The 15,991-nt window shown below is 35.2% G+C and overlaps 1 protein-coding gene across 2 annotated transcripts in view; it reads left to right on the top strand.

The window, feature by feature from the left end:
- The first annotated feature begins 2,005 nt into the window (after positions 1–2,005).
- LOC101746219 (uncharacterized) overlaps positions 2,006–15,991 on the top strand; it is a 25,421-nt gene continuing 11,435 nt past the window's right edge. For both annotated transcript variants that reach the window (XM_004933095.4, XM_004933096.4), the window contains exons 1-3: positions 2,006–2,165; positions 12,090–12,207; positions 15,449–15,610. In XM_004933095.4, coding sequence (XP_004933152.1) covers positions 2,083–2,165; positions 12,090–12,207; positions 15,449–15,610 — 363 coding nt within the window. In that variant the 5' untranslated portion in view covers positions 2,006–2,082. The remainder of the gene's footprint in view (positions 2,166–12,089; positions 12,208–15,448; positions 15,611–15,991) is intronic.

The raw sequence follows: 15,991 nt of genomic DNA, 5'->3' as shown, positions 1-15,991 counted from the left end.
GCAAATTGTAATTGACGCGGCCAATTGCAAATTTGAAATTAGAAACACGTTTAATATTTTAGATAAATTATTATACAATTATCACAAGATACGAGATATGTAATCATTTTATAGGTAGTTTTTATAACCCTATTTAACTGTAGTATTAGTCATTATATTCAACTCGTGTGATAAAAAATTAAAATTTTTAAATTTTACTTACCAGATATTCATAATACTATGCTCCCTCATTTTTTTATTCACCACGGAGGACTAAATACTGCCGTAGTTATCTGCAGGCTGTTGATGATCATTATTCCATGTCTTGTATTACTTTACTTAGAAATAACCTTATCAAACCTTACAAACTCAGATTTAGATAAGTTTTCTTCAGTTTCATGCGGTAGTAGAGTATATTTTGTGGGCAATATAAAAAAAAATACATACCAATAAATCGCAATACTTTGGTGAGTTGCACAGGCTGAATAAGCTTGTGTAGCAAACTGCTGGTCATCTTGAGAAGTGATGTATATTGCAATGTTTGGCGTACAAAAGGCCGACCTTAGGCCGTTTAAATTGAAACACATTAGCAATGTCCAGGCCCGTAATTGGATTTTTGACGATAAAGTAAAATAAGTCTCTATTTTTATGGCCCATGATAATTGTTATGTGTTATAAGCATTGAACATATGGATAATAGACTTCCTCATAATCGTACTTAAAATGTGAGCCCTTTTGCGATGAAAGAACAGCATTGTGTGATGAAATAAATCCCGGAAAGTTTTCAGTATGCACTGTAGCACTGTGATTTCAGTTTCTGACAAGAAGTAGTAATTAGAAGGGTAATATAGAAAAATAGTAAACGAGACAAAAAAATACTCTCTCAATATTAAAAAAAAAAGAAGGTTCTGTGAATTCACGCGGGTAGGTATCGAAGTACAGTAGTAGTATTTCCATGAGGTACAATGGCATAGAAATAATCATCCTGCTTATTTCTGCAGCTAATCAGTGATAGGTTCCATGGGTTCTTCCAAAAAGCCGCTTGTCACCATAACCTTCTTATCGTGGCCACCTATTTACATATCCGACTCAGGCGGCAGGGGCAATGCAAAGCCGCCGTCGCCCAAAACATGTCTTGTTGAATCTACTGTCGGTGTTATTCGGCTCTTATTCTCATTAAATACCACGACGAAGAGTTCGACTTGAAACCTAGTCCATAGAAACAATTCACTGAGTTTCCCGCCGGATCTTCTCAGTGGGCCGCGATTCCGATCTCGTGGTAGATTCATCGAAGAAACGCTCTTGCTAGGGCTAGTGTTAGCAGTTCTTTCAGGTTGAGCCCGTAAGCTCACCTACCCGTTTGAGCATACCTGGAATAGCCCTTTAGACTACTAACGATTAAGTAGGAGGAAAATCGGTTGGAAAGGAGACATAACAGTTCTAATAAGTAAATACAATTTGAAATTTCGATTTCTCAGCTACTTAAAGTCTCAAGACGGGGGTTTATAGTCTAAAGTGAAGTCTTGTGTATGGGCTCTCTTCGTCACATAACATTAGGTGAGTTATGACCATGTCTGTCCGTCTCTAATTAAGAAATATTAAAGGACAATTTCGCTAGCCCGTATGTTGGCGGCAAATTTGAAAACTTTTTATAATTTCATTTTTCAGAATCTTTTCACTAACAATAATAAAATGAAAATATTTCATGACAATAAATAATAGTAATAATAACAAACGATAACAAATAAAGGGACAGTTTCCATAAATTTTTCATTATCTTTGAAACTTCTGGATTATGTTTTATGGGGACTCCCTCTCGAACCCCGTAGGTAAGCGATAAACACCTGAAGCATCAGAGATCACACCCAATAAAGGTTACCTTGATTATTATTTTTAATTTTTATAGCATATTGCAATTATTTTATATATTTAAAAGGCGCTATATGACTGAATAGAAATGCCATAAATGCATTAAAATGCAAGCTAGTTCCGACCGATAGCTCCCGCTTCGTCGAACGTTTGATTGTGTTATCACGAGTGACGTAGCCGGATCAGTCGTGAGCAGGCAGCGTACGAGAGATCGCGTCTCCGCAATCATTCAACATGAGGTATAACGAGCTCGGTACAACCGGTATCAAAGTTTCTCACATTAGTGTTGGAAGTGCCGCTTTCAGCAATATCTATGGGTACGTACTCATAAAATATAATAACACACTATTATTTGTAGTATCATATACTAGTATTATTCATCCATATTAATAATCTGTATTAAAATGCATCGGGAATTTAAGAGAGAGAGAGAGAAGGTCATAGCTATTCCTTATTTATTTGTTTGGTAACTAGTTATTTACGTCTTTCAACATTGCACGACACTGGACAATTTCTAGTGAACTATTCACACATCAATATCTATTTTTAAGCGCACGTATCCAAATGAATTTTGCCTTTAATAAAAGGTCTGTTTTTGGTTTTAGTTTTCATTGAATAATTAAGCCAGGTGCTTGGTTACATTAAAAACGTCAGTGACCAGTTCTTTCCAATAACTATTACGAAATTAATTTTGATATATTGTTGTTGCAAGTATACGAGTACTTAGTAATGTGAGTTTTATCAAAAGAATAAGCTGTTTGATATCTGTTAATATCTAAAACAGCATGTTCACGATTAACTCTGATAAATAAATTTCTTGTAAACTAAATTGATTGCATTTGTTATTGTAAAGATACTAGAGTTACATGTTCTCTGGGGGCAGAGTTCGGTCAGTATTTTAAAACTTGATTCGAATTTTTAATGCGTGCCAATGAAAACATCGCCCAACGATTTTTACGTGTTTTTCGTTGTTGGATCGCGTTTTCGCCGAATCCAAAAATCGTTTTTTTATCCCATTCACTACTATAATTAATTTCACATAAATTATGCAAATGTGTTTTTTTCTTCATTTTTGACATTTTTTCTCAAGTGACGATCGTACCTTTAACGACAAACGTAGATACCTAACAATAAAAGTAGCGTAAAGTAGAGTTCAATACAGTGCAAAGGCAATAATTGTGTAATTAGATAAGTGGTCTTATTATGATAGTGGAGTTTACCGCAATTCATTAAAAAGGAAAGCTAATAATGGCCCCACTTCTGTAATTAATTGTGTCCATTGCCTGTTAGTTCATGTCACGTAGGTTTGATTTGAGCAGTGCCGTTTTTAACGTGAATAGTCGTCTAATATCACGGCGATTTAAAATAATAATAATAAAATGGCGACAGTTTTATGAACTGAAGAAAACAATATGTATTTGTAAGCTACATGTTTTTTTATATTATTTGACTTGCCGACCGTACCTTTCACCGATCGTACTAAGCAGGAATATTGGTGCCTATCCGCCCTAACACCTGTTAAATAAGAGGAGCATCCAAGACAGCAGAAATAATTTGGGAAAGAAATTTGAGGGGGGATATTATCGGTTTCCCTTAATTCATTTGTTGTAGATAAGTTAATTCGGAACTGGCTTTTGACAGCCCCGTCAGTAACATATTTATATTATTAAACACAAGCGTATCAGTTAGGACTTGGCCCTAATTAATCAAAGGTTGGGCTATCAAATCAGGTGGATCCCGAGCTCGTCTCACCTCCACCCAGAAAAACATTCTTCATCATCATTATCACCGGTGACTTCCACTGCAGAAAGAATCGCCAAAAATCTCTTTCATCATCATCATCATCAGCCCACAGATATCCACTGCTGGATATAAGCCTTCGGGGCTCGCCATAATGACCCGCCCTGCGCAATTCGCATCCGACGGGCTCTCGTGAATTTTAGCGTGTCTTCTCTCCACCTCGTGAAATCTGTCACGTTGTGTTTTCCCATCCCCTGACTCACCTTGGAATATCTCAAAACAATTTAGTGAATCCAACTCTGCCTATTTCTGCCGCTAACCAATCATGCGTTTCGTCTGAAGACCTGTTATACTAATGTAAATTTGCCTTCAATCTTATACCTTAGTTTGGAGAGCTCACCAATCATATTAGGTAACAAAAATTATATCACAACGGACTGTTTAGACGTCGAAGATTAGACTGCCTCTGTAACAAGTAACCTTGGTTTAGTTTCCGGTTCACTGAAGCAGTTAAGGGTCGTTTCAAAATATCGTTTTAACACGGTTTAACTTAGAACAACTTTTCACTAGAAGATGTGATGATCTGCATCATGTTCTTTTGCATGACAAGAGGCTGCTGGAGGCCATTAATATTGCAAAGCTACTGCCGCCACCCAACTTCAGCTTTGAGGTCTAAGTCTGATATTGTATTTTAATGGCTACCATTCTGGAACGCATGTATATTTTGCGGCAGAAATAGGTAGAGCGGTTATACTTATTAGTGCGAGCTCACAACGTAGTCTACCACTATTTGGTACGTATGATGTTACCCCTTCATTCGGCGGTCAAGAAATGGACGAGTAGAACCGAAGACCGAGCTCGGTAACGTTAATTGGGAGAGGTCTATGTCCTGCAGCATTTGGGATGATGAGGATCCCCTCTTCATAGAAGACTTCCGTATTAGGTTCGTATTTGAATTACGGCACTGTCGCTTTATTCAATGCGAGTACACAGGAATACCTATATCTACCGCAGGCGACTAAAGTTATTTTAAAAACGTAAAACAACTGGTGTTGGAAAAATAGCGGTGCAAATCATTATTTTTTGATAAAAACCAAAAAGCTGGTTAATAGTTAATAAACAAACAAAAATCTGTGAAGAAACTCCGGAGAAAATTGTCACTAACTTTTTTGTCTTTGACTATTTATTTAGGTATAGGTGAAGTAAATTTAAGCAAATACGTTTCAAGCATTATCTACAAAATTAACTTATTTACTTATTTATTTAAAAAATAATTTTATTGTTAAAAAAAACTGTAACCTAACTTAACCTGTACTTTATTGTTCATTTTAAAATATATGCCTAGAACTATCGGGACAACGTAATGTTATTAAAATATACTTCCTGTGAACACAACACAAAGGCCGAAGCTAATTACATTAATTTGAAATAATTTCTATAGTGCATCCTATGTCCGCTGTGTCAAAGAGGAATATATATGTGGAATTTCATTAACCTAAAATTTGCTCCGGTGTAGGATTTAATCGTATCCACTACATATTTCATGTAAAGTCAACATTCAGTAGTGTATTCTAGATTCGTTGTGGCAAAGCGCAAAACATCTTTGTAGTTTCATTTTCATCAATACGATATCCATCATCCATTATACAGTATCCGTTCTTATTTTTTTATTGCCGTTTTAGGCGGTCGATTGTTCGGCCTTTGCACTTCAGGTAGATAAATTCTTCTTTTTACTAATTTTCAAAAAATTGAACAGACCCAGATTTGTATAATAACTAAAGTTATACAAAAACGGATTGTAATTAGATATGGTTCTGGTTCGATTAATAATATCGAAGAATGAGAATACTTCAAAATTTCTAAAGGAGATTGACTAATTTGTGACTTTTGACATCCCTCAGTTACTGCAACTAAATCTTATCTACTATTCGTTTGCTGCAGTGATAATAATAATAAATAATCGTGAACAAATTAAATGCGTTCATCAACGATAAAATTACTGTTTCCTGAACTATGGGAACTAGAAACTCGTATGCATAGTGGTGTACCTACCTTTCAATATATAGACATCAAACACCCAGACACGGAGCAAACAAACCTGTTCGTCAAACGAATGTTTGCCCGAAGTATTCGCTTCGTGGTGTTCTACTATATCTGATAATCGCTAGTGATATCCACTATGTGACTCTTCTATAGAGCTGTATCATATACGCTTCTTAAAAATGAATGTTTTCCAAATGGTTTACATGAAAGGTATAAAACTATTTGCGACTGAACATAAAATATTCAAGCCTACGAAAATAATGAATTTCGATGAATTTTACATTAGAATTTTAAATATATGTACTTTAAACAGAATCTAAAAGTAGTCGGAATTCGTTTCTATATAATTTCTAGTATATAGCACTAACTCGGGCTGATAAAGAAAGACATATGGAATATTTTCTTGATGTTTACCAAAATGTTCGTACAAATATCTTAGAAATAACAAATGTAGGTTTATATAATAACTCTACTGAGTACAATTTCTTAGTTTATGGCCAAGAAAAATACACAAACAGCAGTGGTGTTACGCCCTTAATAATGCATACATAGGCTACAAAAATTAAGTAAGAATTATAATAAAAGAGTTGTTGTGCATTTTGTTAAAACAAACATTATGTTGGTCATTCAGAAGGTCGACTGGAGTTTAATTTGTTATAAATTATCAAACCGTACCTGAAATGAAATAATTTCAGTATCAGTTCAGTTCCAGCGAGATTCAATAATTACGATTGCTGCAATCTAACCCTTAAATTTTAAGCAGTAAAGCTTACATAGATTTCGGTGTATTAATGCCCTAGATGTACACACGACGATTTGCATTCCGCAGTTGCATGGCGGGTACGTTTTCATATAGTATAATTGAAACTTCGCATTAATGTCTGTGAGAATCCATCATTTTCATCATCTGGCAGTCCACTGCCTGGATAAGCCTCTCCAATTGCACGCCATTGGGCACGATCTTCGGCTTCTCTCATACAGCTGTTTGCCAGCGTCCTACGTTTGCCATTTCGCGGTCTCCACTCCATCCATGAGAGAATGCATGGTTTCCGGTAATCACTTAATATTCGGTTGACTGGTCTACCCATAATAACATAAATATTACGTGATGCTCGAAGGAAAAAATACGGCCATATAATAAAAATAAAAATCACCTAACAAACAACCTAACTAAACTAAATAAACAAGACAATTTTCTGTTACAGTTGTATACGATATATAGGTAGAATTAAAAGTGTCTAAGTGCTTTGGATTCGAGCAGATTGGTCGGCACCACCCCTCGGTCTGTACGACGCGACGTCGAGTAAAACAAACAATTAGTTTTAAAATGTAACCGCTCTCAATATACTCCTATGTATATGTATAATGTGCTTTGTGGGCGATCATTATTGTAAATACATAGTGCGAAATCGCCTATCGTTCGGCTGTGAGGTCCTTAAGCATAAAAATATAAACTACTGCTGTTTATAAAATAAATAAAAACGCAACACATTGTTTCAATAAGTGAAACGTAACGCTTTATTTCCTCATACGTTTTTGTTTGGGTATTATTTCTGTAAACTTTTAATATATTGATAATTTTTAATACTCTTGTAATCAAGGGCCAAATTAGTTTATCGTATGACTTTGCAACTATGTTGACTATAACATCGCCACGTCTTTTGGCATATGTCTCTGCAAGCCAATGCAAATGTCTATTAATATGAAAATACTTCCGTGGAGTTTTTAAATTTAATAACATCATCTAACTTCATAGAGTTTCTTCAAACAGTAACGAATTATTGTTCGCTCTTTAATTGTTGCGAAAACTTTTTAAATTGTTGCTGACGCTACCTCATTAAGCGTGACGTCATTTGGGGCCAAACCTCTGATCTACTGATAGCTGGTGTGTGATGCTTATAACAATATAAAGAACCATAGAAAGCAGTTGAAAGTGTTACGTTCGTTGCATACTGAAGATATCTGTCGATGTCTCAATTCCATCAGTTCTCCAAAGGGTTACAATAAGAAAATATATTCTCGTGACCTAATTAGAACTTAAATAACCCACCGTATTTTACTAATAGTTAACGAACTAATCTAAAGTGTATTATAATCTTAAATAAGACGGAACTGTAAAATAACCTTATTTTCGTAAGATTTCTCTTTAGCTTATTAAATTTTTTATGATATTGATACTGTGTATAACGGAAAATATTTCATACGCATCAAATTGGATGTAGTCATAGCATTGTACATAATTGTATGTTTGTTGAGACTAATATAATTAATGGAACGAATTCTTAAACACATTTTTTTTTTAAATTACAGTTACATTTATACAAAAATAAAAAAATAGGTTGTATACGAAAAAGTATTAATTGAATATTGTTTTTATTTAGATTTCAGAATTTATAAAACCAACACACTGTAAACAAAACGAATCTGTTTTTGTTATTATCGCAAGGCAATCTCATCTTCCGTTCCTGAGCATCCGTTTCCTACGTTCTGGTTCAAGGTGGGCGGTAATATTGTACGAAGCCGACCTTATAATAACGTTATAACGCAATATATCACGAGTGGCACTTAAAGTCTAGTCTGCATCGAGGCTAATTACTATGATAAAACAATATAATTCAGACTTCTACTTCAAGGAAGGTGACTGTATTTATACATTATCATACATATTCGCGACGGCAATCACTCGATACCACAAATAAAATACATTTGTACAAAGAATGCTAAAACTTACAAGGTTCAACTACAGCCCCGGAATTTTCTCGCGTCTTATTATAATGTTTTAGAAATATACACATACGAAACCAGTAGAAATGTGCAGTGCATCGTGCATGATAAAGTTACATACCGGATGCTAAATAACTTTCTCGAGCACATCATCTCTGGTGAGAATCTAGATCAGCGGCTCCCAAACTTATTCTGTCTATTGTCCACTTTGAGAATAAATTATTTTTTAGCGCCCCCATGTTTTCACCTACTTAAAACCACTATAGTGAGAGCTTAGTCGGTGTCTAAGAGTCCTCCTAGATGAAATTACAAATCGCCTCCTAAGCCTCAACACAACGCCCCCATTTTTTCCCTGTGTCTTTTACCATCCCCCTCTTAGACCTACAGCACCCACAAGGGGGCGTTATCGCCCACTTTGAGAAAGGCTGCTAAATGAATGAAGCGTTTTTCAATTTAAACGTTTTTGATACAGTAAAAAAAAATACTGTTTTAAATTAACATCATCACACAGTGCTACTTACTATATACCACGAAGTCGGGATTCGATTTCTGGTCGGTGTTAGTTTAAAAGTCACCATGTATTCGAAATCTGTATTGTTTTTGTCTCGTAAATTTTTTTAATACTCATACAACATAAATCAAGATCAAGGTACTACTATTTAATAGCCTTTGTAGCAGTCACTTATGAAAGACTAAATACTATATGTATGTATATACAGACAGATATTAATATACTAACATAGATTATATGTAATACTAACGAAATGTATGGTTTTTACTGAAATAAAGAATTATTATAATAATTAGTATTATAAAACAATAGCGGCCCGCCCCGGCTTCGCTTGAAAAGTAGCGCACGCAATGTAAAGAATTTTAGGTAATTTATTTACACATTGGGTTTCATTATTGGAGTTTCAGTAAGGACCTCTCATTTTTTTGAAAATATATTAAATATAAGCCCATGTCATCCGGGGATACCGCAGCTTTCCAACACTGAAAGAATTTTTTAAATCGGTTCAGTAGTTTCGGAGCCTATTCAATACAAACAAACAAACAAATCTTTCCTCTTTATAATATTAGTATAGAGTATAGATTAATATGAGAAATTTTATCGCTAAAAGGTTTCTTCTAAAACTATATTGAGATATTTCAAAACATAATGTGTACATTTTGTACTTAGATAGGCACGCCGCAAGTCCTGTCTGCTCCAAGTTTCCTCGCTGAAGTGTATAAGTTTTTTGCTCTTTGATGCTACCACTTTATGTCAATTTAGTTTCGTTGCTGCACTGATATCGCAAATAGCGCATAAGAGCCCAGACGTGACCTCACTAATAATAATTTACTACATGCATGATGTATTTCGTATATTTCCACGTCAAAACAGAACAGTGAATTGATTATGTGCTACATTGTTTAATGTTAATAAGCTTCGGTTTTACTAGGTATAGTTTTACAACGTTACAAAAGTGAATTCGATGAATTTTAGTGTCGTTCGTCGATATGTTCGTTCGTCTCTTTATATTATAATGAATTTGTGTTGGGCGGCCTGATAATATTTTTTTTGTATTCCGGTGTACATTTATTTGACTTTGTTATACAATATCCTGAATGCGCATCATTATGACGCAAAGTTAACTTCCGACTTCTGCTGTATTTGTACATATTTATTAGTAGATTACGTTGGAAATTTTGAATTTATTTGAGCGGTTTATAATTAAACGTATTAATGGTAAAAGGATATGATCTAGGAGGCAAAAATCTTATAATAATAATACTAGGTTCGGCGACAAATTAGTCCAAATTTCAATATTTATTTCGTTGGGCGTTTTGGAAATTCCAAATTTTTTTTTATTGTCCTTGTAGGGAGACGACCATACGGCCCACCTGATGGTGAGTGGTTACCGTCGTCCATGGACTTTAGCAATGCCAGGGGCAGAGCCAAGTCGCTGCCTACCGTTAAGTGCTCTCCACAATCGTCGTTTGAAGAAGGATATTTTATGTCATAGCGCTCGGGAAGCACCGTGGAGGGGAGCTCATTCCAAAGCCGGATGGTGCGTGGCAAAAAAGATCTCTGGAAACGCACTATTATTCGGGCTCTATATAAATTATGAACATCAAAAGAACGATACCTGGATTATGACATAGATAAAAAAAATCACCATCGTCGCCCTAGACACGTCCTAATGGATTGATCAGATCCAATAACCTTTGCATTAGACGCCTTCACCTCTAACACTAGGAGCAGCTGCTTTTTAATTGTTAGATATCCTTCGGAGGCGCTCGGGCAGCTGTTAGCAAATTCCACCCCTCCTAGCTGAGCCTTTGCTCGTCTACCTGTTCTGGTGAAACTAGAAAGGCTTCCGAGCCACTAATAATAAAAAAATATAAATAGTAATAATAAAAATAATAAAAGAAGAAGATAAAAAAAACGTGTGGCACTCGGGAACTGCCGTGGTAAAGCTATTGCATAGCATTTTTTATCAACTTATGCAAATATAATTAGACAATGATAATTTAATATTAAAACAATAATAAAACAAGACCACGCTATATTAAACATTAAATAAAAGCAAAACATCAACTGTCCCCTTCACACTCATAAGCTAGACTGCGCGAGAGGGAGATGGGCAGACTTTTCATGACGCGCATGCAGTGTGACGTCACGCCACGCGATTATTCACAAACACCACACAAGCGCAACGTGTGAATGTGTTGAACGCGAGCTACATGGTAGGCGGAGTGAGGAGTGTTAGGTTTTTTTCGTTACGGAATTTCATAATTCGGTCGCCGCGCTCAAGGCCCGCGATAAAAGCTATGCAATAGCTTAAAATACAGTAATCTAGTCCCGAACCGTCTTTAAAAACGAGAAACGTATTTTTACTGATTTAATATGAGTCAATTTTGTGAATCGTGCGCATTAATACCAGAAAACGTACCATCTGTCAATACAGTTGATAAAAGTGAGTCATTTGTGGAAACTATTTGAGCTATACCTGTTGCTCGGTGTCGCAGTGAAAAAACATCTATAACAGTACAAAATTGAGCTCAAACAGACGAACGTCCTGCAAATATTTCTGTGCATTTTACCACGCGAGCAGTCACACATAAAATGTGTGTACAAAGATTTGTACGGGTCGCATTTTTTTATATTGATTTTTACTTTTTATTCATGTGTGTTTTATGCATGTGACTAGGAGATGTACGGAAATGGTAGTGCAAGGTAGAGGGGGAAGAAGATGTCGAACGAAGAAAATATGGATGGAATGTGTGAATGACGATATGAGAGAGAGAGAGCAGTGAGTGTTGAACTGACGGCTGATAGAAGAGAATGGAAAAGAAAAACTACCTGTGCCAACCCCACCTAGTGGGATAAGGTAAAAAAAAGAAGAAGATTCATCTGTAGATGGCTCTTATAACTCTGCTGATAGATGGCGGCGAAGGAAGGAAATATTGAGATAAGTTGAGCCGAATGCCGCGATCGGCTTTTGTCTACGGTAGGCTGTGGCTATAAAACTGTTCGAAAGATATAAGTTATATTATGGAAATCTAGACTTGCATATTAAGCGAACCGGGTAGGTTTATCGACATTATTATAATCTATTATGGTTTGTTATTATTGTTAACACGTTTCACGCTCATGTTCGACACGATATTGAACTTTTTTTAGAATATTCCAATTTTTGTAAAACCATTTATATGTTGTATTAATTTAAAAATTATTATATTTTTATCAGGAAATATGACGAGAAAAGAAGCCTGGAGCTCATTAAAGAAAGCTTGAATCTCGGTATCAACTATCTGGAAACCGGACCCTGGTACGGTCAGGGCAGCTCCGAAAAGGTCATTGGGAAGGTAAGTTGAATTGAATTTTTAGTGCTTCACTATAGTTCAACTAATCTTGAATCTCTCATCTCCAATGGATGTTATTGGTTGCCCAAAGTTTTTTTTTTCCTTATAAAAGTTGAAACAAATCTCTTAGGTTTTGTTTATTTCTAGATTGTACTATTTTAGTATTGTTTTTCTGTCTACCGAAATTACTGAACCTGACGAAGAGGGCTTATGATAAACGTTTTAGAGATTTATTACAAAACAAAAGGGTATTACGAGATACAAATCTTGAAACAATGTGACGCTTATAAACAGTGTCAGTGTTAGTAGAAATAGAACAAAATCGGTTCAAGCGCTTACAGGCAAGAAATTCGATGTCAAAGATGAAGTTGGCTCGATTCGACAAATTACAGATAAATTAGATGCAATTTTTGAAATATTCGATCGAGATCAGCAGCAATTAATAGTTACGGCACAGCTACGAGCTGTCCACAAAACACTTTTGAAATTTTTTAAAGAGCTGCGATGACCATATGAAAATTAGATTATCTACCACAAGAAGATCTACCACATGTGAAAAAGATCTTAGTCGACAGGACAGTCAAGCTCCACAGACTTGCAAAAGCTTGATTAGCTTTAAGCTAATAAGGAGATGCTGTGTAATTGGAAGCGTTTCGTTCATTACTAGATTTTATTGCCTGACAAAATCAACGATTCGGATCTCTACTACCGACAGCTGAGGACACTAAAGCAAAGAAATATAGAAAATAAACTGTCGGAATTGATCAACAAACAGGGTGTGGTTTTTCATTATGACAACACCAGACCACACACAGACTTAGTAAACATTCAGAGTGTTTTTGAGGAAGTGTTCTATCCATCTTCTAGCCCTGATCCTGTATGCTAATATTTTCACTCGTTTCGGTCTCTTTAGATTTGTTTATTACTCTTAAGTTAGCGGAAGGCTAACATGAAGTGACGACTGTCATAACTGTAAGAATGTTTATAAGAATGTTTAGCTTATTAAAGCATTATTAGTTTAACGAGAGTTAAAATCTACTGAAGAAATAAGAATAATTTAATTTATATATTAATAGAATAATTTAATTTTATTAATATTATTTAAGGCGTTTTTTGAAAAGTCATTTTCACCAACTTCAAGACGTCCGTTTCACTCGAAAATTTGCACACACATTAAGATCTCATCGATCCTACATACCCATAATATTTAATTATTATTATATTTTAATTGATAATTATTTTAATTAAGACACTTATTTAAAACTTCGCTTTGATATTCTGACCAGTGTCAACAGGTTTAAAAACCTATATAGTGTTAAAAACAAGATGAGTTTATTAGTTTGGTCTACTATTTAAGCATATGTCAGTTTAACTAAAGATAAACTGCATAAGTTTTAGTAGTGCCGATTTTTAGTGGTGCGTGATTTTTTTATAAACGAGTATTTCTAAAAAGCGGTGAAGTTCAAAATGTCTATTCGCTTCTTACTGAACGATAACAGTATAAATAATTATCTTCATTATTTAAATAGCCATCACAATTAAGTTATTCCATAGTCGTGTTTTAAATAGAAGGAACGATTCCAAAAATAGTGGATATAGATCACACGAATAACGCTAAGTTATTCAATAAGCTAACAGGGTGTTTGAGGTTATGTGATGAACATCGTTGACCTTGGGCGCCGCTAAAGCTTACTGACCTTTAAAACCTATGATGAACACAACATGAAAGGAAGAGCTGTGAGAAAATCGAACGATCAAATATTCGTTTTATATTGTTACTTGGTGGGTAGACAGGGAACGTTAGACAAAATTACAGCCCGATGCCGTCTAATATGACGTAAAAACAAATATTGCATCAAATCGTTTTAAAAAAAAATTGAAATTAAATCAATATAAACTAGATTTGTTTTTTCTTTCTCCTCTACGTGTTCCTATTGTTTTCATCACAGTCATCCGATTGTGATAAATCTTGGTACAGTTGTAGGCACTCTACGGAAGGTTTCTGTCGTAATAAACATAAACATACAACATGGCGCGCATGTATAATAGTTTCAAGAAATGATCGTACTTCGTAAATTTAGGAATAGTCACGGCGCAACGTGGTCTGGTTACGGATAAAATGCCAGTTGACTGACTACTGCTTGATAAACAGTAATAGAAAAACTAAAACTCACCCACCCTAGCTTTAGTACTTGGTCTTCATTTTCTTCAAAGAAATATTGTTGGAAAGTGCTAAGCCAAGAACTAGTTAATTGGCTAAAATGTTTTAAATTTGGATGAAAGTAAACTGACAATTATATCAGAATCCCCTAAATTACGATTGACTTGCTACTTACAATATACTATTTGGTTATAGTTATTAAAGATACACTTCACTAAGGAACAATTGTTCCGCAACTTTGTTATGGATGGAGGCGTGACCCAACATTTATCGAGATATCCACGTGTCACGGAACATGATTAGTAGACGCGCACAGATTTTTGCGTAATGAAGACTTGTGTCGATCGGTGTTTCGCGAGTCGTGAATTGACTTCAAGTTCTTTACCTCTTAAGGTGACGTCTCGTTCGCAATTGGGTAATATTTCCCGATTTTTGTTATTCTGGAATTAAGTGCTGATGCGTCATGTTTCTCGATTATAGCCTGTGTTGACACCGCGGCTGTTTTTATAAGATGCGGCAATAATATGTTAACAAGGCTGCGTGAATATGACTACAGTTATTGTATTCTTCTAATATTCTTATCCTAATAACATTGTCTTTTGTCTCCGAAGTCGTTACAGTCAAAACATATTTTTGTTTTAAGGATCAGTGAATTTATTTATTCTGTTCACGAATTTATTTCCCTGCGATTTAATCCATATTAATGCGTGTCATCGTATAATATAACTCCCCAATAAATGTAATATAATTTATTATATACCGAACGTTATTAATACTATTTTAATACGAATATGATAATAATTATTTAATATTATTTTGAATGCTATTGTTATGGTGTTCCAGTTTATCGGTTTTATTATTATTATTTTTTATTGTATAATATGTTGTAATCTAGTGATTGAGTTATTGGAAGTTGTGAGTGAATTCCAATTGATTCAATTGCAACGCTAACGAATTTAGCATTTAGTACTTAGGCACGTTTGTTTTCCAGCAATCAATACGCCCTCCTACGCCCTTACAACTATTTTATTTTTGCAGTTATTCTATTTGTAACTGAATTATATGGATGAATTCTTTGTGCAGGCTTTAGTTGGAGTTCCCCGTGATTCGTATTACATCGGGAGTAAAGTCGGCCGCTACGACAAGGACACTCTAAAGATGTTTGACTTTTCTGCAGAGAAAACAGCAGCTGGTCTTGACAATACTCTTTCACTACTCGGCTTAGACTATGTCGATCTGATCCAGGTAAGCGAGCACTGTAGAGTTTTCTTCCATTGTACTCGGAATATGCGACCTACATTTTTACGTTCACTATAATGAGATGTTCGAAATAAAACTTTAAGATGGTTATATGATGAACGAATATATATTTTTAATAGAATTTTTGTGCCGGTGTTTTAACCTGCCTATTTCTGCCGTGAAGCAGTAATGCGTTTCGGTCTGAAGGGTGGGGCAGCCGTTGTAACTATACTGAGATCTTAGAACTTAGGTATATCTCAAGGTGGGTGGCGCATTTACGTAGTAGATGTCTATGGGCTACAGTAACCACTTAACACCAGGTGGGCTGTGAGCTCGTCCAACCATCTAAGCAATAATAAAAATAATAAAAAAATGTTGCCGATGTTG

Source organism: Bombyx mori, chromosome 1 (genome assembly GCF_030269925.1).
Source record: "Bombyx mori chromosome 1, ASM3026992v2".
In the NCBI taxonomy this organism is placed as follows: domain Eukaryota; kingdom Metazoa; phylum Arthropoda; class Insecta; order Lepidoptera; family Bombycidae; genus Bombyx; species Bombyx mori.
Note: the sequence above shows the minus strand (reverse complement) of the source record. Positions and strands in the feature narration are given on the sequence as shown.